The sequence below is a fragment of the Clytia hemisphaerica genome, unplaced genomic scaffold (assembly GCF_902728285.1).
Source record: "Clytia hemisphaerica strain Z4C2 unplaced genomic scaffold, Clytia hemisphaerica genome assembly, whole genome shotgun sequence".
In the NCBI taxonomy this organism is placed as follows: Eukaryota; Metazoa; Cnidaria; class Hydrozoa; order Leptothecata; family Clytiidae; genus Clytia; species Clytia hemisphaerica.
In genome coordinates, this window is record NW_027104548.1 from 652,915 (window position 1) to 676,724 (window position 23,810).

A 23,810-nucleotide genomic window follows, 5' to 3' on the forward strand; every position below is an offset into this window, starting at 1 on the left:
ACGTAGAAGATTAAATATGTTTTAGTACCTATACAAGTATTATATACAATTGTCACACGAAATGCAACAAAAAAATACAAATGAAAACAAATTTTCGATTTTGAACTTAAAAATATTAACTTCTAAATATATACATTTTAGATATGTAGGTTACAATAAAAACGAACGATGCAAGGTGAATATACCTGCCGGTATGTCGAAAAACAGAACAATATGGAGAATTTCCTCTCTGCATTTCAATTTGTCAATATATTTTAAGGAAGTTAAAAAGAAAATTACTCGCGATCGTAGATAAAGTAATGACTATAATTCTTAGAGGTAATAATAGAAGTAAATTCGTAAGATTTTAATCTCACGCCCTACAAGTTTTTCAACTCACCAAAGTTTACCCTTCAGAATCAGAGAGTAGTATATTAGAATTATTGGAATTGAAATAAAATCTACGTGCATTATACATTAACGCCTTTATCTAAATCTTCACGTTCAATTAAAGTTTGTTTCTCTGGAGATTCATTCGTGGTCTCCTTTTTGCCATCACCGTCTAATAGATTTTCAGAATGTCTTCTCGAAGCTGTCTCGACCATACTGTTGCTTGACCGATCGTTTATCACGAAAGACATACTCGTTAATTCACTCTCGCGTCTAATAAAAGACTGCGTCAGTTTTTTACATAATTTTGATCTTGAAAGTAGCATTAATGAACTCTTCCTCAAGGATCGAGTGAACATTAAATAAGTCAATGGATTTAAACATGAAATTACGAACGGTACGAAAGGGATTAACCAATTTTGAAAACCGGTAATATCCTTGCCAGCTACAATTTCGTAAGTATTACACGTCATGAAATAACCCCATCCGCAAACAAAAGGAACTGTCATTATTGCCACGTTAAAAGCGATCTTGATTTCTCGAAACCTTGCTGGTCTCATTGATGCAACTTTTTCCAGATTCTCTTGATCCATCATAGATATGACAACGATAACTTTGCTGATTTTCTTTTCCATTTTCATATTCTTTAACGCGGATACCAGTATAAAACCGTAAGAGACAAGCACTAATATACAAGGGATGAAAAAGCTCAATGTAGCAGCGATGAAGAAAAACACTGAATTGTAGACGTCGCTGACAATCGGTATTCGTAATAAACCCATGACGAGGAGCACCAAACAATAAATCCAGATTCCAACAATGGTACGATTCGCTGTTCGTTCATTAAGGTACCTTGGATATCTCAAAGGCATTGATACAGCTATGCCTCTTTCCATAGTCACTGCTGTTACATGTAGCAACGAAGCTGAACCAATAACGACATCGATTGTTGGAAAGAAAAAGCTTTGAACTCGTGGGCTCGCCTCTGACATTGCACCAGACGTATACATGGTCACAAATAGTAGCATCTGAAAGATAACCAGAAGATCAGAAACAGCCAGATTGCAGATGAAGTAACCAGTGGTATTGCGAAGATGTTTGATTTTGTATACGGTCATAAGGATCAAAACGTTAGCAAAGAAGCCGATCGGTGAAAGCAAGGATAGAATGATGAATGTCAATAGTCGCCATGCTGGATTTAAAACGGAAGAATTATTTGTTGAAGAATTTAAACAGATCTCTTGGTAGAGAGCTTCTTCTTGTTGGTTTCGATTATGGTGCATATAATTACACACGTCACTAATCAATTGTTCTGGGTGCGTCTCATTATTTATATTTACAGTCTTATTGAGGATCATAAAGGGTATCGGGTCACAGCAATGATCGTAAAAGATTCTCTCCTCGAATGTCACCATAGATGCATTAATACTGTCAATTATACCACAAATATTTGGCAAGATGACATGAATCAAATCTGCAGACACTGTTCCGGAAGGTTGTACCATTTTCATGATATCATTACATGAAGTCACGTTCATTTTAACAATAGTTGGGATGTAAGGCTTCCCAATGCCCTTCTTGTTCTACTGATGTCGATCGAATGAATGTACTCGCAGTAGATCACGTCTTTTTGTTCAATTTGTCTTATCTTCGCTCACACCACTCAACTTTTCGTTAACGTTGATAGTGGACTTTCTGTTGTCTTTGATATCTGATGTCCCTTTGAAGATGACTATCTATATGCCTTGCTTTTCTGTTTTTCCTACAACGAAAGTACGATAACGGTACATTAGAGAAAAAGGAAAAAGTTAGGGAGCTAGATAACAAGTATAAAATTCATCCTATTTCGTCTCTTTGAAGGCTGATCGTGTATCTTTCTGTATTGTAGGTATGGATTAGTCAATTAACCGTCCCACAGGGAATATATGCGACCATTTTATATTGATTTGGAAAAAATATACTGAAGTGTCGTTACTATACAGCCAAGCTGTTCTGATGATGCTTTTCCAGTAAGTATTTTCCATACCCTCAGAATTAAGATTTAAGATTGTTGCGGTCATTTCATTGCAAAAGAATCAGTGGAGCTAAAATTTCTGTTTCTATTGTGATAACGGAGGTTTAACCGTGGCTAAAATTGTTAGTTGGGATAAAACATCCCTCGTCTCAAGATTTAAGTTCGATAATTCTTTATCTGGTGTTTTTGAAGGTGTTTTATTAAAAATGAAGCATCTATGCACAGAGAAGACTTTATTCATCAAGCATTTAATCTTCAACCGAATTTTTCGATGTCTATTTTCAAAAAAGAATTCTTTAGCTTGGATTATCATGTTTCCATAGAAACTTTCTTAAAATAGTAACTTCTTTGTCTGATAACCTCTAAATAGGTCGTCAGCTAGTCAGTGAGTGTGGGATCTTTATTAAATTAGATTTGCGGAAAAGTGATAAATCGTTTCTATTCATTGGAGAACTATGATGAGTATATATTAAGTAAAAGCGAAGGTTGTCCAAGATTAAAAAATCAATCTGTTTTGATTTATCGTTTACGTAATATTTAATTCAGTTAGGTGATCTCAGTTATTTCTAGAACCATGAAAATTCTTCTGTCATAGCAAATTGATCAAAAATCTATTGAAAATTAACTATAACCAACCTGACAACCTTTGCGAACAGCACTATACTAATACCAGCTATACTCATGTAAGTGATTAACTCGCTGCTGATCTTTTACAATTAACATTTTTGCACACAAAAATATATTTTCAAGAACAAACTAGATATCCTAACAAATCATTTAAATGAAGCTCACGAATGTTTTGGTGGGGCTATTGATGTCGACCCATAAATTACTTCCCGTAAATTGCATATATTTTGATTTTGTGGTCTCTTTAGCTACGGGAAATTGCTTTTTGTTTTGAAAAAGAAACAATTAAATATGGAAGAGTTCTGATTGTTAGCTGACAATGCAAGGAAGTCCAAACGACTTTTGAGTGGAAAAAGGTGGTGCTTACAGTTACAATCAGGCTTTAAAATGAGGTCCTCATCAATTTGCAAAACTCTATGGTCAACCACTAAACGGACCGTTAAATTATCGATTCAAAGGTCTTTTTAAAGCTATTGTTAACTTATGAAATTCTTTTGGAATTTTCTTATGATCTCGAGCTTATGATTGAAAACAAACTTTCATCCTTCTTCACACGGAAGTAGTTATCCCTCAAAACCACTAATTATCTTCGAAAACATGGCCCGTATTTCGACTCTCTTGTAGTTGGAGGCTCATTCTGTTTTTGTTGACGAGTCAAATTGAAATTAAAGGCTTGCAAAAAACTGACAGTCCGTAATCTTATCAAACGCAATGCGAAAGGCAATTGTGAATTCCAGAAATGTTATTTCCTCCTTTTCCAAAGTAATTAATCTTGTTCGGATTTTGAGCGTAACTTCTATTTTTCAAAAAGAAGACATGCAGAACACAAAAGTATATAAATATGTGTTTTCCCTTTGTGAAACAATAGAAATTCTAATTAATATAAGAGTAAAATACTTTTGTTTGACTTCTCGCCGAATTGAAAACATTTTTGAGACCTGGAATTGATAAGTTCTCTTTCAAGGCAATAAAATTGTCGCCTAAAGCGTTTATTATTTAGTTTGAGTTGTCCGAAGATAAGTAGCTCAATGTTTGACTCGTGTCCTTTGACCCACTGCATTATTTTACGCGTTCCAAGCATTAAATGGATTAAAAACTGATCAATTAAAGCAGCTTTTCTTGTTGTTTTCTTTTAATTCTCAAATAAATATGATATTTTTCTATACTATCAGCCAAAAATTTACACGGATAATAATATTTTACAAAGATAAATGGTCGTTTTAAACATGTTTTCTATTTACATCTCCCGTAGCTATATTGCTCTAAATCTTTTTATATACGTTGAAAAAAAATATTTTACATTCTAAATTTTGGTTCGTGTTCCTATTTCAAATTTACGTCCCTTTGGATTTGAAATATTTGTCATTTTTAATTCCGTTTTAATGTGTTTGTTCCATTACTTCTGAATGTTTACAAGAATTATAATTGTTTTTATTATCTACTTAATTAGTGTCCCTGCTATGACCTGTTGCTTCTTCTTTTGTCAATACACTCAATACAATCCCTCCTACCATCGGATAAAGCTTTAGTAGTCAAAAGCTTAATCGTTATGATGGGATCTAGCTTAAGCTTAGACCTCCCTTTGCATCATACGAGCGTCGGACGAGTCTGAGTGTCTGCTACTATTACGTGAGGTAAAAATGAGCGATGTCGATGAGAAGCGTCGATGGTGTAGTGAGCGGAACTTACTGAATGGTTTCAGTACCAATTTAATAGCTTCCTTTCGTAAAGTCTTTGTGAATAGTAGATATGTGATTGGGTTTAAACATGAGATAAGATAAGGTAACATGTTGAGGAACCAATTTTTTAATCCATCCAATGTAGTCTTTGTTACTTCCTCATAAACATTACAGATCATGAAATATCCCCAACCGAAAACAAACGGTGCTGTCATAATGGTCAAATTGAGAGCTAGCTTTAATTCGCGTATCTGATGATGATATCTCGGCGCTCTCCTTTGAGTATCATTCAGCATGGAAACAATAATTAATGATCGTTCAATTCTTTTCTCCATCTGTAAATTCCGTAAGGCTCTGATTGAGATGTTCAGATAAGAAATTAATACCAATATGCACGGTACACCGAAGCTTAAACAAACTGCTATGTAAAATATGATTGAATTGTAGATAATTGGTTTGACGAATACTCTAGCAACACAAGCGATAAATAAAACGATGCAATAAACCCATATAAGTAGAATCACCTTCTTGGCTCGTTCTTTGCACAATATCAACGGGTACACCATGGGTTTTGCAACAGCTATGGCTCTTTCCACACTAGCAGCTGTCACGTGTAGCAATGAAGCTGAACCGATAAAAACATCTAATGATGAGAATATCATCAAAATATTAAAATTTTGTTTCAGTTCAATTTGTGAATGGGCTATCACGTATGCCATCATAGATAAGATACATAACAGATCGGCGATGGCGAGGTGACAAATGAAGAACCCAGTAGTTGTTCTGAGTTTCTTAGCTCGCAACACTGTCATTATAATCAATAAGTTTGCCATTAAACCAATCGGTGTCAGAAGTGACATTATTACATACGTTGCTGGTGTTATCGTAAACGGTTCCGGGGGCATGTAATATGGTTCAAATTCTCTACAAATGTTATTTTCAACATCCACTGTCAAATTCTGTGAATGACAAATCATGTATAGCGTTTTACGCATAGAGCTATCGTCCTGAACCGAAACTGGCGTGCGATCAACACAACAAACTTGTTCGAAAAATTCCAATGTTGTATCGTTTTGTGTTTGAGTAGTGTCTGTTGTAACGGAGCAGAAATAATCAAATACGTCTGGTGTAAAGTCTGGGAACATCTCTTCACATGTCATGTCATGAGGGAATGTAAAGTTGCCGTCCACGTTGTCTAACATTTCTGTAGTAAAATCTGTCACGACTCTTCAGTACTCGTTTTACCTAATAATGACACCAGCAATAACCTAGAAAGAAAAAAAGAAGTTATTTTTAACATTCATGTTTAAGGATCTATAAGTTGAAAGGCAAGGGTAATATAAACCTAAAATATTTGTTTAGCTCTATTTAAATCACACAAGTTTTGTTTTCCTGAGTGATGAGTTCCCACTAAATTTGGTCTCTTTTGTGTTGTAATGATTGATGATTGCCCTCGCTCAATATCTAAGTTTTCCTACTATGAGATCCTAAATAAGTTGAGTAAACTTAGTTAGGGTAAACAAGAAAGAAGGAGAAAAACAACAAACTGGATCATGAAATAAAGTACGTTTTTTAATTCAAGTCCCTTCCCTATTTCGTCATTACTTCATTATTTGAATCTCAATGTTGAATTTGAAGATTAAGTTTAAGTATTCGCTGCTAAATGAAGGGAAAAAATCTAAAGTGTTGGTCTCTCTTGAACATTTTGTAGACAGAAGTACTAACTGAGTCGTTTACAAATAAACAAAATGTTTTTGCTCTATCAATAAAACGGAGTCTCCGTCTATAAATTACATTTTTGGACTTTTTATTCAGAATTATAAATTGGCTTGATAGAAATAATTTAGAACCTTGAAATAAGTATATTAGAATTGTGTATGTATAAAAGGAACTGAAGGGCGAGCTTGGGCAATCAATAAAATCGTTTTACTTTAATATAAAAAATCTTCATTTTTCGGTAAAAACTCATCATTCAGGAAAAGAAAATGCTTTATCTAAGAAGAATAAATGACTTTCGGAAGATGTAGGATTAAGGTTGAAGAAGAACATGAGGAACTTACCTTGTAGTAGTAGTGGAATCTTCTTGTTGAGAGCAGGAAAGCACAATATCATTCAAAAATGCTCCTATAATCGCGCTCAAAGTCTTCACGCGTCGCATTTTTTAACATTTACATTTCCTTACGGACTTTCAAAATCCGTCCTGTTCATATGGCAGTATTTAAAAAGTGCTGTATGTCCCTTAATCAGTAAATTGTTTGGGACCCTCATACAACAAAAAAAAAGTTTATCCATTTATTGTAAAAAGAAATATTATTTTAGTTATAATTCATTAGAGCAATTAGTAAAGAAAAAGTTCAGCTCATTCAATTATTCTTGCGTCAATACAAAAGATAATAAAAAGTAATTAGAAGCGGATTACAGCCATTCTATTTGTCTCCTTCTAATTAAGAAAGAGAATCAACCAGCCAATCAGCAACCTTGAAATGATGTAGGCAGGTTAAGAGATACTTGTTCTTTTTTTGTTTCTAAAGCATCGTCGTAAAGACTTCTTTTTATTTTCCTTAAACTTGAAATTCAGGTTGCCTAGCGTAACAATTTTCAACCGGATTAAGCGAAAAATGTGATTAATTTTCACGTTGTGACGTTGTTCTTTATTCAAGTAGACTTTAAACTTTATGTGCAAGATATTTGAAGACTAAATCAACTAACTTGCAGATATTACGAAAGAAAATCATTTAATTCTTATAAAAAGTTGTACATAAAAAATGTTGCGTTTTGAACAAGGTAGTAATAACGTGATATTCCAAGATAACTGATCAAAACAAAAGACCAATTAAAGATATGCTATTTTTGTACACGAAAAAAAAAACATTTTAAAGACTTCCTTTGATCTTGTGGAGTTCTTGACTACTTTAAGCACTGAAATGATAGATTGATTCATTTGAAACGAATTAGCAAGTCTTTGAATAAAGTGTGAAATTCTAATCCGTTCATATTCATGGTATTTTAGTTTGATGCTTTATTTATCCCAAACCTAAGGTTTTAGTGGAACTTTAAAATCAGGGGTGATTAAAATTTTCTCATTGTGGCATTTCTATTCTAATTATTTCTTTGTTTCTAGCACTTCTGTTGTAACTTTTGAACACTCATTTCTATTCTGTTGTGATCAAGTAATTGTAAGAGGCTATTATGCATTTCCTGTTTTTCAATTTCTTTTGTTCTTAGAGTTTCCGACTTACTTAGATTCTATGGTAACATTTACTATTTTTAAAAATAGTTGAAATGATAAAATCTGCTATTTTCAACTTTACAGCAAAAAAGAAACACTTGTCAATTATTTCCATTGAAATTACTAGTGTTGTGTATTACAAACACATCACAAAGACTCGATGACTAACAAATAGCTTACATTTGAATACAAATATGAGTTACTTCAAATTAGTGTCACACTTACGAAACCGTTTCTGAGTAAAGCCATAATATTCAATTTCAGATATAAAACAATCACCAGACGATTGAAAAATTCCAAATATTCCTATTGTAAATCAAAAAGAAAATTTCTTTCTTTTACAATTGACTGTCATTTCTATTTCAAGACATATCCAATAAAGTTGAGGTGCGAATTACAAATAGCATGTTTTATTATGACTTCCCAAGGGTCGATGAGAGAGAAGGTGAGAAGAGTTGTAAACTCGAGTTATTTGCTGATCCCTTCCGATTGGAAATTCTATCTCAAATAATGATAAAGTAAATAGATTTATTGGTCTACAACTGCTGACTCGTAAAAACTTTTGAACACTGAGATTTAGATATTTATCACACTGATGTCAAAATACTACTAATGGTCAAGACATTATCTTACAGCCCTATGAAGAAGATAAAAAGCTCTCAAAGACAAAAGTATCGGTACCCTCTTTAGTCATATAATTTTAGTATAATACTGTAACTTTATTGTGACAAACACGATAATTATAACAAGCCCTTGTTGAGACAAATATATCTTTTATATTCTAATTATAGTACAACAGATGATTGCCATTTCCCAAAATAATATCAGTCCTTTTTTAATTTAGAAATTGATCTTCATTTAATAGCATACAGTGTCATCGAAATTTCAGTATTAATCCTTTGAAATTGTCTCTGCCTGTCAAATTAAACTACAATTCAATCACATCATTCAAGAAGAAACTTCAATAATTAAAACATCATTAAAATGAAGAAAACAAGAGTGAAATCAAAAGAATATACCATGAAACATTATAGCAGAAAATGTTTCATCTTATAGGAAATCTAATATTTCCGATAAAAGTATGATAACAATGAAAGAATAATGCCAAGCTTTCTTAAAAACTGTGAAAAAGATTTAGTAATATTATCACAGAAAAAAAGAAATCACAATACTTTTAACTTGGAAATCTTCAAAAACGTCATAATTCCGAAGACGGCAACTTTACAAATGATTCTGAAATGTATCATCAATTGATCAACATTTTATCTTTCCTCAAAAATGAAGATTTACCTGATGAAAAGTGCACTTACTTGCCAAAAACTTAATGAAAAACTCAAACTTTAAAAGAAAAACATATTCAAACGGCCATCCGTTCCACTCCACAACAAACAGAAAAATTAAGAAACTGTTCCAAAACCTTTTTTTTTCACGTAATTGCTCTGTAATTATTGTCCATTTTTAATTGCAAGTATTAATTACACCATTAAAATTTCAGTTAACAATAGAAATGTAGCTTTAATGACATGCGTTAATTACCAGTGTATCCAAAAATAATAGATTTTTTTCAGTCTTTCAAAACATGAAGGTCATTTATTCATCACACCACATTCTTCAAAATCTTCTGAAATTTTCTAATCATCTGAAATATTTACATTTATACACTAATTATGGTATACTTATTACTGCTGTTCCTATATGCTTTTGTTCTTTTTAAACTGTGATTTTCCTTATATTTCTTCCTTTGTTGGTACGTGCCCCAAATCATTTCCAACGTTTTTCTAATTTTTGCTCAAAGTGGCTATATGTTCCTGTTTTTTTGATAAATTCGTTTTTCACTACCCCATTTTGAAAAACTTAAAACTTGAAAGAATCGACAACAAAAGAAGTATTTATAAAATTTTACAAATTATTCAAAGTTCTACTCCACTTTTAACGAGTGATGAAGTTTACCATTTGCGCATTAAAACGAGGTAAAATGAAAAACTCTACTCTTTTGTTTTACAGGATGCACCTGATTAGAAATGATTAACATTATACAAAAAAGGATATCGTTAACAATGTGACGTCATAAAAGTCAATATCAGTTTTCGTAGCACTTTTTGCAATGCTACGGCTGTGATACCCTAAGAAATATATTAGTACTTTCACTTGGTACCAGAGCTTCGATAATTTAATGGTATTGGAATGATACTTCCTCTAAAACCCTCAAACCATATTCCCTTTTACTTGTTTTGAATTCTGAAAATGATTTATCGTGACTTTAATTTGGACAATATGCCAATTTGTCCACAATTTTGATCTTAATCTATTATAAGAACCAAAGACCATAAGAATCGAAAATAGCATAAGTGAATGATGGTGCAGTTTAATTTGACTAAGTGCTTACAAGAGATGTGTCCAAATTTCTCGAAAATTAGCTTGACGTCAAAAATTTTTTAGTTTCCTTAACTTCAACCTAGAGAAGAATTTGAGCATGTAATCAAAGGAAGATTAATAACAAAAAAATGACCGGTAAATAAAAGGAGGTCGGTACCTGTAAGGCTTAATGAACTTATGCCTCAACACTATCAACTGCAGGAAAATCAGTGTAGGCGTTGAAGGAATTAGAAATATTTCTAATCTTATACCAAAATATCAAAAATCATATTTGCGGTGCAAAGGAAGCATGGAGTTATAAATCTAATTTTTAAATTGAGGACAATTTACTTTCATAATTTTCCGCACCTCACAAAGGCTTATAAAGAGGGCAATATATTAATCTTCCTCCAAACTAGAACTTTTATACCCTGAGTATCAGAGGTCAAGTTTTCAAAGAATATATTGACCTCTGAAGACCAATAATAGAAATTTTATCGCGAAAGTGCCAACCTAATCACTGTACACGTTTTTTTTTTATAAGAACAAACTATATAAGAACATGAGGCTTCGAGCCTAAAAATTTAAGAACATTCTAAGAACATACTAAGGCTTTGGAGACTTAAAAACATGCAATTTCTTAAGAAATTAGATCAAAATGCTCAAAAAATGCTGAAAATAAGAACATTTTAAGAACATTTTTAGGCTTCAAATCCAAAAAACTAAGAACATCCGAAGGCTTCGAAAATTTTTGACGTTCTTATAAAAAAAAAACGTGTAGAAAGAATCAAAAATGAAGAGCAAAGATTACCTTATTGTAATGTCAGACTGTGGCTGCGTTTAGACCAGCCTGGCATTTGTAATTGCTTGCAGTATTCTTTTGAATTCTATTGTTCCGCGTAATTGTTCGGTTTATCAAATGCCTAATGATGCCAGCGTGTTGGCATTTCGTTGGCATTTGAAATGCCATTTTGAGCAAAGGAATCCCCTTTTCTGGCATTTCAAATCAAACAAAGGAACCAAAACAAAGAGAAAAAATGACATTTTTGATTTTTTAAAGTATTTGCACGTTTTTTATTCAGTTCTTTCTATAGATTGTAAAATTTGCAAGATTTGCCATAGCCTAGCCCTACGGCAAAAAGTTTCAGTCTTAATGAAATAATGACTGCAGTTTTTGAGAAATTCCATGCTTTTCATTGTTTGATCTGTCAAAGTTGAACTTGAGGGAATCACCTTTTCAGTAATGACTCTAAGTAAAGACGATTCCTTAAATGCCATGACAGAAAATACAATGGGAAAGCTATTAAAATCGAATCCCTCATGAGCAAATGCCAAATTACAAATGCCAGTTGGTCTAAACGCAGCCTGTATCAGTATGCAGTTTACTATTTACGAATTACCCAGAAACCTCCAAGTGTAATTGAAGTAAGTTTCTTTCGAAAGAAATCTTTTACATGATCCCCAAATGTATAACAGTAATTACTAAACTATTAATTATGGAAATGTCACTTTAATTGAATCGAAATAATAGACAGACTTTATGTTGTGATTCTCTATCACTGACTTTTTTTAAAAAGCATTGATGTATTTTTTAGTTGTGTTTTCAACGACGGGAATAAAAATATCAACTTTGAACTTCATCCAAGATCTTGGATGGTCGTCATGGTTACTTTTGTCTTCGTTGATTGCGCGCTGAATAGAATCTCGATTTGTCGGCACAGCGTCAACGGTAGAACTTTTAACAACTTAAAAATCTGGATTATTTTTAACCATATTCTAACTTCATACTCGTATCAATCACTCATATTTCTGTATTTGACCAAAGATAAACTCTCTCTAATACTCCTTCATACTGCACTAGTAGAAAAATCCAAATTATTAAAAATTTCAACATAACAAGAACCGGCAAGAACCGTTCAAACGTTGATGCTAAAAAATTGCAAAGACATCTAGTCAAGCTTTCAAGATCCACGGTTATATAGCTGCAAAAATTAGTCTAAGTCATGTACTTTAAAGTAAACATTTATTTGAATTTGTTTATTGCATTGACATTTCGAATTAGATTGACAAATTTACACACGAGTATTAAAGACAAAATGACACGCAGACATTTACTATCAAAATACTATATTTTAGCACTCAATGGTTCTCTTTCAATACTACTCTTAGGTCCTGAATAAATGTCCCCATCCATTTATTAATTTTAGAAATTCTTTTTGTATTGCTCTAAATAGCCTATTCTTAGCTTACAATTACCTTATTTTGGGGTTTTTGAAGGTACAATTTTGAACCCCCTTTTATTCGGACCCCGTACTATTCGAGACCTTAGAGTACCTAGCTAAACTTTCTTCATTTATAAACGATTCTTTCGGCTACCTATAATTTCACTGGACCGAAAAAATAAATTGCATTTGAAGTTGAATTTCAGTTTCCCACAGTACTAAACGAGTTAAACCAACAGCTAAATCTTTCTCGGTAAATTTCAAAATAACCAACATACCACATGAGAACAGGTAGTAACAAACTCTTCCATGCCATGCATGTGCAGGGCGTGACAAAGACTACACAACACTGTTGACACATTGTGCGGCGCGAAAATACGACTTTAAAGCAAATATACTGAAGTCGTTAAAAATTCTTGATGACCATGTCAAGAAGGATGCACTGTATTCAATATTACCTATTACCTTTTGTTCGTTATAATTATAAAGATATTCTAAATATTTACTCGCCGCAATCTAAACTTTTTGTCAATCTACTCTAAAAAAGACAAAATTACACATTTTCCTTTGTTTTTCACGCAATATGCTTTGATGACGGAAATAATTAATACAGTTCGGTTTCTTTTGAAAAATCAACTTTCGAGTCAACCTTCATTATCATTAAGGAATTGATAGAATTCCCCTCTTTCTTTGTTATTGCCTCAAGTACCTTTATTTCTTCTTTTCTTTATCATTTTGTTGGATTAAGACTCATTTTAAACTTCTGTATCAGTTTACTTGAAACTAATGAAAATGTACAAAAAATTGGTTTCTATCAGACAAATTCTGACCATGACCCGCAAGGGCAAATCGATCCCCTGGACATGAACATGTTTATCACAATTTTTTAAATAATGTAACCTTGGAAAATATACGTACGGTTTTTCCTGGAAAAGCCCACTCCACGGAGGAAAATTTCTTGGAAACAGATGGAAAGTTTTAGATATATCAACCTTGATAAATCTTTAAAACTTTCTAAAAGTTATACGTCTGGAGAGATATTTATGGAAATCTTTCCTAAAGATTGCCAAGATACTGTTTTTAAACAACTTCCGAATAAATTTCCCACGTGATGTCTGACTTCTTATCTGTATTAAAATATCCAATTTCGTGTTGAAATATCCAATCTCAAGAAAAGTCACTTTACCATAGGCTACTTCACAGTCGCAAAGCGTAATGGGTAATCAGGACCACTGCGCGCCAATAACGACTTACTATTGGTCGAATGTTTTGAAGAATTTTGAAGATTTTTGCCCCTAAACAACGGGAAACCGTTATCGGGGTGCAATCAGTCCTGATTACCCATGATCCATTTCGACTGTGAAATAGCCTATTGAACACAAATTCGTGCTAAATACAAAATGGCACCCCTTTACGGGCCCTTATTTACTCAACGAATAGTTTTGCCCTGTTTGAGAAATCCCCATAGATATCAATAATCATGCAATCGATTTTGGGCCCTAAATGACGTCATCGAAAGGTCAATAAATTGCTTACTTCACTGAAATCAATTTGTCATTTACCCAAAAGATTCTCTCGATGATTTCCGATCCAATGAGGGGTCAACCATTGCTTAATTCTTTCTCAAACTCAAGATATCGAATTTTTCAGGTTTTGATGACGTCATCGGACCCAAAATGCCTCAATTTGAATATATTTATTTTTGAAAATTTCTATATACCCACTGTTACCCCTCCCATCTTATTCCCCATAGTATTCTCGATCCAATGAGGGGTCAACGACCTCCCAACTCCTTCTCAAACTCGAGATATCGCATTTTGAAGTTTTTCCCAAATCTGTAACGTCATTCGGTCCCTTTACCCCTAATTTTGTCAACGGTCAATTCGCGAATTTTGGAATTTTTGCGGTCAACAGGTACCTTGTAAAATAAAACGAATTACCTTGATTACCTTGTGCCCCAAGGGTACCAAAATTCCAAAAAACGTCAATTATTTCCACGGGAAAGTGGATTTTTAAATTTGCGAAAGTGATAGACGGAGATAATCTCTTAATGCTTGGCTAGCGTTACAGAAATTCTATAAATATAAGATAAACATGCAATCGATTCTTTTCCCACTTGGAAAAAATACTAAAAACTTCCAAAATGTTCTGGGTTCGTGCTCATACCTCAATTATAGCTCCTTTATTAACCATATTATATCACCACTGAATAAAAATCGTACGCATCGGGACAGGGGTCTTTATTCCTTCGTACAGAAGTCAAACTTCCATGTTGTCACTATCATCAAAGAGCCTCTCTATCTGAGGGTATACACCTTTTCGGCCGTAGTCGCGCAGTCAAGCGCTTGCCACTTTATTATTTAATTATCCCCCTAAACTCGATCCAATCCTTTTTACACCTTTTTCTATTGTCTCTATGTGAAAAAAAGAGCTCGCGCGGCAATTGGCGGCTACGGCCGAAAAGGTGTATTGCCATCGTAGGAGTGACAAAACTTCAAGTGAGTACAGATATATGTACTAAACGAATGCAATATGTCGCTTATATATGCGGACTCAGATGGCAAGACAAAAATCTTGAAAAGACTCTTTGAAAGAGAGAATAACAACAATAGATTTTTTTTTCGGACAGAGGATGACGGTTTTTCTGCATGAATGATAAAATTTGAAAAACAAAGAAATAACTATTTCTTCTTTATTTGTCGAATTTTTCTCGATTCTAATTTTCTTGGTCTATATTTTTTTATTGTATAACTTAAGGTTTTTTAAAGTATTTTACCCCTTTTTTTCCTTTTTAGTTACCTCCTCCTAGAAACTGTCAATGTGTTACTTTGAATTAAATACGTTTCTCTGATAATGCAACTAAGAATTTGATTAAGGCAAATTAGTTTTCAAGTAATGGTCTCTGAAAGGTACAAACTTGCAATTTTTCAATTTATTCTGTTTGAAAATATTAACCTTGAAATGCTTAAATAAAGCTTGAAGAAAGCCAAAAATCAATTTATAAATCATAATATATATTATTAAGATATTCTCTTAATCTTTGCCCAACAATTTCCAACATTCTTATATGGGTGTTTCTTATAAAAAAACGTGCAGCAGTTTTCGATTACACCTATTTTTCGAAACATATGACCAATACACTTTTTTTTATTAAGAACAACCAAAATTTTTGAAGCTTTCGAATGTTCTTAGCTTTTTCAGTTTCAAGCCTAAACATGTTCTTAACATGTTCTTATTTTCTCCACTTTTATGTATTTTTGTCCATTTTCCTAAGAAATTAGCTGTGTTTTCGAGTCTACGAAGCCTTAAAATGTTCTTAACTTGTTCTTAATGTTTTGGCCATGGAAGCATTATGTTAGTTATGCCTTATATAGTTTGTTCTTACTAAAAAAAGTGTAATGCCGAGGAGGGCAAATAAATCTGTTTTTTTTATTATTGCTATTATTATTTTTTTATTACGCGCTTTTTTCACAAGAACAATTTTATAAGAACATGAGGCTAGCCAGCCAAAATCTAAGAACAATCTGAGCTTTAGATTTAAAAATTATTAAGTACTGGATTTAACAGATTTTAACCCATTTTCAGTTTTTAAATCAAGACACCATATGACTACTTAATAGTTATAAGAAAATCGTAAGAACATATAAGCCTGAAAATTTAGGAGTTTGAAAGTTAAGAACAGCCCAGCCTCAGCCAAAATTTACTTGTTCTAATAAAATAGCTTGTATTTTAAAATCATAACGACATAGTCCTATCTGTTTGAAGTGAATAACATTCCGTCAACTGTTTACAACGTATTACCATGGTAACGGCCTTCATTTATTCTGTTTTGGTGGTTTCTAATTTGTGGTAATGAACGAACAATATAGCATCGTTAAGTTAAAAAACTATTCAAAATGTTTTGCTTAATGACCCTTGATACCAGTCCCTTTAAACTTGTCATTATTTATGTCGATAATTACACGAGGTATTGGGTTGAGGGAAAACATCCTTATAAATAAGTCTTCTCGTAATAACATCAAAGTAGGCTAGGAGACAGAAAGTGTAACACTAGGACAAACTTAGAAAAATGTTACGTTTGTAGATCACAAAACGTGGAAATGGATATTGAGAATGGCATCATTTTCAGCCTATAGTTTGATTTTATTCAGGTTCAGGACAATACATGATCTTAGTATCTTAATATGTACCTCGTTTGTAGCCACAGACCTTGTAGGGGTTTCTGGAAAAGTTAATCATGCAAAATATTTTCCCCGCGGTGAGCAAAAATCCTTTTGGGAAACTAAACTAAACTCTCATCCCCTATGGAAAAGACACTAAAGCTCTGAAACCTCCAATGAATTTTATTAAACATAAAAGGTTGGAATCTCCATCCATAACAAACAAGCGATTTTCCGTTCCCCATTTTGATTTTTAGCTTTTTCATTGAATATACACTAGCTATTTGCAAAATTTACTTAAATTAGCTGGAAAAAACTTCAACTACTGGTACAGCTGGTCATTGAAAAGTAGTAGTTTACAGCCCGCGCAATATTAGAACATTTTGCTGAAATTTCGTCCCCGTTTGGAAAATACCCTACAATTATCCCATTCGAAATTTAATGAAAGAAAATTAATTCAAAACCATTCTCACTGGATTTTTTTAGCTGGGAACTATAAAATTTATATTTCTATTGGGATTTTTGTTACAAATCTTCATTCACTGAGGGAAAAATGTCCACCAGGCCTTTGAGACAGGGGTGTAGCCTTCTGCTTTCATTGCAAGGTTCTTAATTTTACTTTTTCCTGCCTAAAATAAATATTTATTGAGTAGACAAAACTATTTTACACCCGCCGCAAATTAAATCCGATAGGAAAAAAGTTTTATCTTTTAATTCGATTACCTGGTTATCATTAACTTTGAATGCAATTTTTAACGATGAAATTAATCTGATAGGAAAAATATTTTTCCATTGTCATACCTCTTGTATGTAAGGTAACTTTAAATAGAAAATGATTCTTTACGAAAACACGTGCCATATCCTGAAGTCCTAAAACGATTTCTTCCTATAGCTTTAAGCTGATTTTCAAATTCTAAATTATTCGTAATTTTGAAAAAGTCCACCCATATTTACCCTATAATGGACAAAAAAATAAAGATTTACCTTAAAGGAAGAAATTTTGGCGAGAATTTAATTTGGCGGATGGAGGAAAAAATAAATTTCGGCGGGAACTTAATTTGGCGGATTTTGGCTAAATCCGCCAAATCCGCCAAATTTTCTTTCCGCCAAAATTTCTTCCTTTAAGGTATACCATTGGGTCGGTTTTTTGTCCCAATTTGCTCAAATTTTGCTGCTTTTTTACCCAGGGTTAAAATAAAGTTCAAATTGATTTTACAGTAAAATATTGTAGGCTCTTGAAACAAGAAATAATATGTTCGAAACATTTTCTTCAGCAAAGAACTCAACATATACAGCTTGTGTAATCACAGGTGGCTTGTCCAATTTCAAAAGAATGTTTTAATTTTGTTAAATAATAGAAATCGAAAGAAATGACGAAAGGTGAATCAAGCAACCAGTGAATTAATGGATCAGTAATAGGTATTATTATAAAAATGCATCATTAATGATAGTTCCAACTGCATTATCAATTAAGTGGGCTGATTTTAACGAACATGTAATTTGATTTATTTGCTAAAAGTCTTCACCTTGCTACATAGTTATTTCAAAATTAACAATCCTTTATCTTTTTATTCGCATTTCGCGATTTTTGCGAATTCGCGAAACTTAAGGGCTCTGACCATAGTCGGAAAATTGATTTTAGTATTTGAACATAAAAGTTATGTTTTAGGTTCTTTAACACTTTCAACAAAGAATTACCTTTATAAATTGCTTTTTAATCAAATCCCTTCAGAGTATTTAAGAATTTAATTGCAGAAATGACGTTATGAACTTTAAAAAGACGTTAATAATATGTTGCATCGCCTTCTTTTATAAAAAGTGCTAAGTTTTAATGGGTAATTAACCTTTTTGTTTCAAAATGTCTTTATACTGTCCACAAAGAATTGAACTATTTTAAATTTTGCGGAAAATTTTTCTAAAAAGAAGTGTCAAAAGTTATGACTGTTTTTTTAAGCAAAATCCAGTTAAAAATTGATGAAAAACCACTATTTCGAAGATTTCGAGACAAAGAAGTATTTACAAAATTTTTCCGCAAAAATTTTTATTGTTCGGTAAAAAATACACCATCTACTGCAAAAAAATGTTCAAAATGTTTTTTCTTCGCCGAAACTAAGCTCTTCAAAGTTGAAATACTCTTCCTCGCAAAAGTCTTCATTTTCTTCTTCATCAAAATTTTTCAATGCTATTTTTGAATTTTCAGATTCAGGAATAGTTTGTCTAACAGAAAATGTATAACATGCCATAGTTTTGTTGGTTACATCAGTCAGAAAACACATTTTAAACACGGCAATTATGAAAAATTCACTATGGTCAGAGCCCTTAATTCCGCAAAAAATATTCGTAAAAGTTGTTTCTCGCAAAATGAAAAAAAAGAAAGTATCTTTCCACAACACTTTGGAAACTCTTACACTCGAAGAAACTCGAAATCTCGGTAATTTTAGCATTATCGCCATTTTTGTTGTTTTTTGCTATCAATTTTACCAATTGTACTAATCATCCCATGAAACTAACTTGTATCGAAAGTATTGGTACATAAAAACTGATTACACCGATAAAACTCAAATTGTAAGATTTCAGTAAACTTAATCACTTTTTGTATTGGGTAAAGTAGTCTATATATATACCCTCCCCGTAAATCAGTAATTCAAGGTGAAGTTCAAAAATGATCTGATTGGCTGATGAATCATACCCTTTAAAGAGGTCATTAAGCAAACTACCGGCTGTAAAAAATCTTAACGCATTTTTAATTAAGGTAATATTTTTTTGATGACAATCAAGTAATATATCAGACAAAATCAACGAATTTTGACAATTGCCCTAAGATAAAGCCTATTGAAATTTTTGGAATGAAACAAAATTTGTAAAAACCAAATTCTTCTTTAGAGAAATAGTATTGACCAAAAAATTAATAATATTTAAATCTTCAATGGCATTTCGTTTGAAATTTTGAAACTTTGAAAGGGGTCAGTTTTATTTTCAAAATCAAAATCTCAAAATATATTTCAAGAAATTTTTTACAATAGAAAAATAAAAATTCTCACTAAACCTTAAAAATCTCCCAAATCTTTCATCCCTCTGTAAACAAAAATCTTTAGATTCAGAGCATATTTTGCTGGAGAGAAAATGTTTCTTTATAGGTATAATGTTCAGAAATAACAAAATAAAACCACACTGAATTGTGCAATAATTTTTAAGTTTGAAAAATCAAAGGCACGTCTAATTCCAACAATACCTTCCTGGAATAAATTATTAAATTGACTGTCGACCCTAAAAATAGACTTCCTTAGACTAGAAGAACATGTCTGCAAAACAGTATCGTTTTATTAAATGGAAATTTTATTGATATGGCAAATTTAGTCCTTTAAAATTGAAACAATAGAAGCGAAAAAGGTCTTTCCTCAATATGTTACCCCGATGGAACTTCTTTTCACAGTAGGATGACAATTTCTACCGCAATCCAAATTAGAATAAAAATTATAGTGTTCTCAGGTCAAAAGATCCAGTGGGGATGATTTTGATGTGAAATGTTCTCATTAGAATTTTGAATTGGGTTGAAAGTGAAACAAAATTAATTTTTAGTGGGGTTGAAATCGTAGAGCATTTTTTACCACCAGAGGGACGAAATTTTAGGGCGGTGGTCCCATCGGGTATGTGACCCAGGGTTGTAAAAGGTTACCCAATTTAGTAGAAATTGAAAAGGAAATTCTTTTGTAAGTTAGCAGAGTTAAACTTTTACCCAAATTCACCCAAAAAAACTTACAACAGAGAAGATTTGAACATTTATCCAAATGGTTTGATGCTAGGTAACAGTAACTCCAAAAGGAAAAGCCTGACAATCGTCAACGGAAATCCCAATGTTTAATTGTATTGAAAACAAGAAAGAAATCGACCGAGCATCATGTATAGTACACGTTTTTCCTTGTTATTCTAGAAACCCTGACACCTGAGTTCCTACAGACATATCTATCATAGGTTCTAGAGACCTAATATAATTGTAGATTTTTTGAAAGAACGCCTTCGATACCTTTTATTGATAATCATGAATAAAATCACCCATTTTATCAGTAATAAATTTTGATTTATTGGAAAGTGATAAAAAAATACCTTATTTAGGTTGTTCAAAACTATATTTAAATATGTAAAACGTTTTAGATCTTTGGAATTGATAGGACGATTAATTTTGTCAACCGTTTCTTTCCGCCGCTAAGCGCCAACTTTGCCAAGAATTGCTTTGATGACATTGTGCTTTCCTGCTCTCCAAGCCCTAATTGTTTTGAAAAGTCTGAAGAAAATAAATGAGTAAATAAATAAAATTTTATCTAACCTGGAGCTAATGTCTTTTGAGAAGTTGCTGCAAAATCAAGATTCCAGTCCAATTTCCCTCAAAAAAGCAAAATGTCGACGTTGTGTAAAACGGAAAAATCAGACAGCCACAAAATGCCGACAGTCTGCTGCCATTAATGAAAAATGAAAATCAAAGTCAGTTTGTTTGTTGCAAGAGGTAAAAAATTAGCACTGTCTTTTATAATGTCATCATTGAATGATTAATGACCTGTCCTTGCCCTTTCTCGAAAGTTGTTATTGTGTCTCTATTCTCTCTCCTTTTCAAATGAAGGCGCATACATTAGAAAAAAAAAAAGAAAATTTGCCAAACTTTTTGATTCTTTTCAGTTCCATCTATTATCATCATTAAGTTTTTAATTTCTATAATTAATTACAAGGTATTACTGTATCCGTTGTCCTTGCTAATCAATGTGGTCAATTTCTAATAGCTATACCTCTGCCTTTTTCTAATTATGCAAAAAAAAAACTGGTATGTTGGATTTTGCAACGTTAATTTTCAATTTTGGACGCATTTTTGTACGCAGTGATTTTAAAAGTGGTATGGTATTTTAGAAATTAGAGAAAATTTAACATAATTGCATACCAACCAGCCTCTTGAAAATCAACTGTCAATCATTTATACATATTCATTATCTAATTCGTTAAAATTTTGCGTACCGTTAATTTTGCGATTTTAATTTGCAGATCCACCTTCTTTTTTGTGAGTTTCAACCTCTTCATCGGAGACAGAAATAGTGTATGAAATATCTCCTAGACCTTACCTTCAAAAAACTTCATTTAATTGAAACTACCTTTACTGTTTCTTTATTTAAAGTCCGTAATTTTAAACCAAGTAAACAATTGCAATAGTCTCGGTCATATTAGTATTACGTATGATAGGTTAAATACATAGTTAACAGGAAGCTTTACCCATGAATCTAGACCTCGAATTTATTCAAGTTTGAACTACAAATGATATATGAAAAAAATACTTGACCGTAAATTTTGAAAAAGTGGAAGATTTGAAGATGAGGTAATTAGATATGTCATGACTGTAAATGACATGGATTTTGATAATCTCCTCCCACATAAAGGCGAAATCATGAAGAACGATTGATTACTGGGAAACACCCCCAATAACGAGTTTGATTAGTGTATTTAGTGCTAACGTTTGGAACTGAAACGTTCAAATTTGTTCCAAACTTTGATCAGAAAGTTCAAGTTTCGTGCTTTTGTAGAGGGGTTATTATTACACCATTTTGTCACTTTCCTATGGTGGAAAACTTTCCCCGCTAGAAAGTCTATCCAAAAACATTTCACGGTGAACAGATACTTTTAAGCTTTTATCTTATTGGATTTTGTGAGCTGAAAATGTTGTATCTCGTAATTTAAATTTTGATGGCAATATTAATCGCTATTTCGTGAAAAAGTGAAAAATACACTAAAGTAGGAGTCTAATATTTTGGGTTTCGTTTTCATTTTCACCCCTTTTCACTAAACAAGACGGAATGTGAGTTAAAATAAATAAAATCAACTAAAATCCTGATATTTCAACATCTGTAATTTTTTTTGGCTCTTTTCCAAAATCATTGGAATGCTTAGACAGCCATAATAGTTCTATCCTAATCCGTGTCGCCTGTCAAAAATATTCAACATCGATTCTAAATTTTAAAGACCCAAAATAACCCTAAAAGGATTAAATCCTAAAGAGAATAAAGCTTAAAATTTGCAGGATTTGCGGGAATTTTTTCGCTTTCAGAACATGAAACGTCTTAAACGAATGTGAAAATATTTTTTTGTTTTTAAGAAAATGAAAATGTCTTACGAATCTGCACTATTTATAGTGCAAACCGCACCAGTGATTAAGATAAAAACCAATACGTGAGCGAATGAGTGATGTATAGGTAACATCAAAAGAATTGCTAACCAACCAATAACTAATAGTTCAACAAACCACCAAAAATGACCAATACAATCAACTTTTGAACCTCTTTCATCAACAGCTTCGTTCTTTCACAAGGAACTAGAATCCCGTTAAATATTTTCAAATACAGCTTGACTAAAATTAAACCTAAACTATTAAGGTAAGGCTTGACCGTTGTCACGGCCTGTTGTTGGGAGCCCATACCAATGAAAAATGTGTTATATTGCTCCTATAGAGAAAAAATAAACTTAATGTTAATGTCATCCCGATTGTTAAAACTACATTGGGTTGATATTTTCAACTACATTAGCAAACAAAGTTCATCTAAAGAATGAAATCCGAATTTCGGACTACAAAAATCAAGAGAATAAATTCCATCCTAATTGGTACTAGACTCATGCAAGCCACTACTCTGATGCCACAAGACAAAGATGTACCTTCGTTTTTAAGCACAGCGTTGGACCAAAAAAACTGCTAGAGATGTACCACTAGAACACGATAGAAATAATGATATTCAATTCGTTGTTGCGCAAAATGAAACGTAAAACTTAAGGTTTTCAAGTTTCACGCCTGTAACTTTCACTCTACTCTTTCTCAATGGGATACATATAGTAACTTGAGGAAGCTTGATTAAAGAATACCTGATTGCCCATAATATTGCTGTTGTAAATTCTTTGAAAATTGAAAATTATTCTTCTTCTCTTTCTCCATATCTCCATGCCATGCACGTTAGAAGCGAACTAATAGAAAAACAAGTATCTATTTTCCTTTTTGATGTGTTTGCGATGTCTCGTCAGTAGGTTTGTCGCCATCTAACCTTCGACATGGTGCCCCGGAAGGAAAAAGGGGGTGAAAGATATTTATAATGATATTAGACTCTTTCTGTTTTGTGCACGCTCATCACCATA

General features: G+C 32.5%; 3 protein-coding genes across 5 annotated transcripts in view; 1 reads left to right on the forward strand and 2 right to left on the reverse strand.

The window, feature by feature from the left end:
* Positions 1–23,703, reverse strand: LOC136822727 (histamine H2 receptor-like). Its single transcript, XM_067079005.1, has 2 exons — positions 23,544–23,703; positions 1–2,131 (listed from the first exon to the last, which is right to left on the reverse strand). The coding sequence occupies exon 2, from the start codon at positions 1,905–1,907 to the stop codon at positions 450–452; it is 1,458 nt and encodes a 485-aa protein (XP_066935106.1). The 5' UTR covers positions 1,908–2,131; positions 23,544–23,703; the 3' UTR covers positions 1–449.
* Positions 1–23,810, forward strand: part of LOC136822730 (neuropeptide Y receptor type 6-like) — an 81,357-nt gene that overhangs the window by 26,204 nt on the left and 31,343 nt on the right. The window contains exon 3 of one of the 2 annotated variants that reach the window (XR_010848938.1): positions 2,258–2,522. The exons of the other annotated variant lie outside the window; for it this stretch is intronic. The gene's annotated coding sequence lies outside the window, so the exon portion shown is untranslated. Of the gene's footprint in view, positions 1–2,257; positions 2,523–23,810 lie in introns of those variants that run through there. 2 annotated transcript variants of the gene reach the window in all.
* Positions 4,086–21,244, reverse strand: LOC136822729 (octopamine receptor beta-1R-like). Of its 2 annotated transcripts, none has more exons than XM_067079009.1 (2): positions 20,980–21,244; positions 4,086–5,957 (listed from the first exon to the last, which is right to left on the reverse strand). In XM_067079009.1, exon 2 carries the CDS (start codon positions 5,889–5,891, stop codon positions 4,581–4,583), a length of 1,311 nt encoding a protein of 436 aa, XP_066935110.1. In that variant the 5' UTR covers positions 5,892–5,957; positions 20,980–21,244; the 3' UTR covers positions 4,086–4,580. The 2 variants fall into 2 exon arrangements, with proteins under 2 accessions (XP_066935110.1, XP_066935108.1); XM_067079007.1 differs by lacking the exon at positions 20,980–21,244 and adding an exon at positions 6,750–7,411.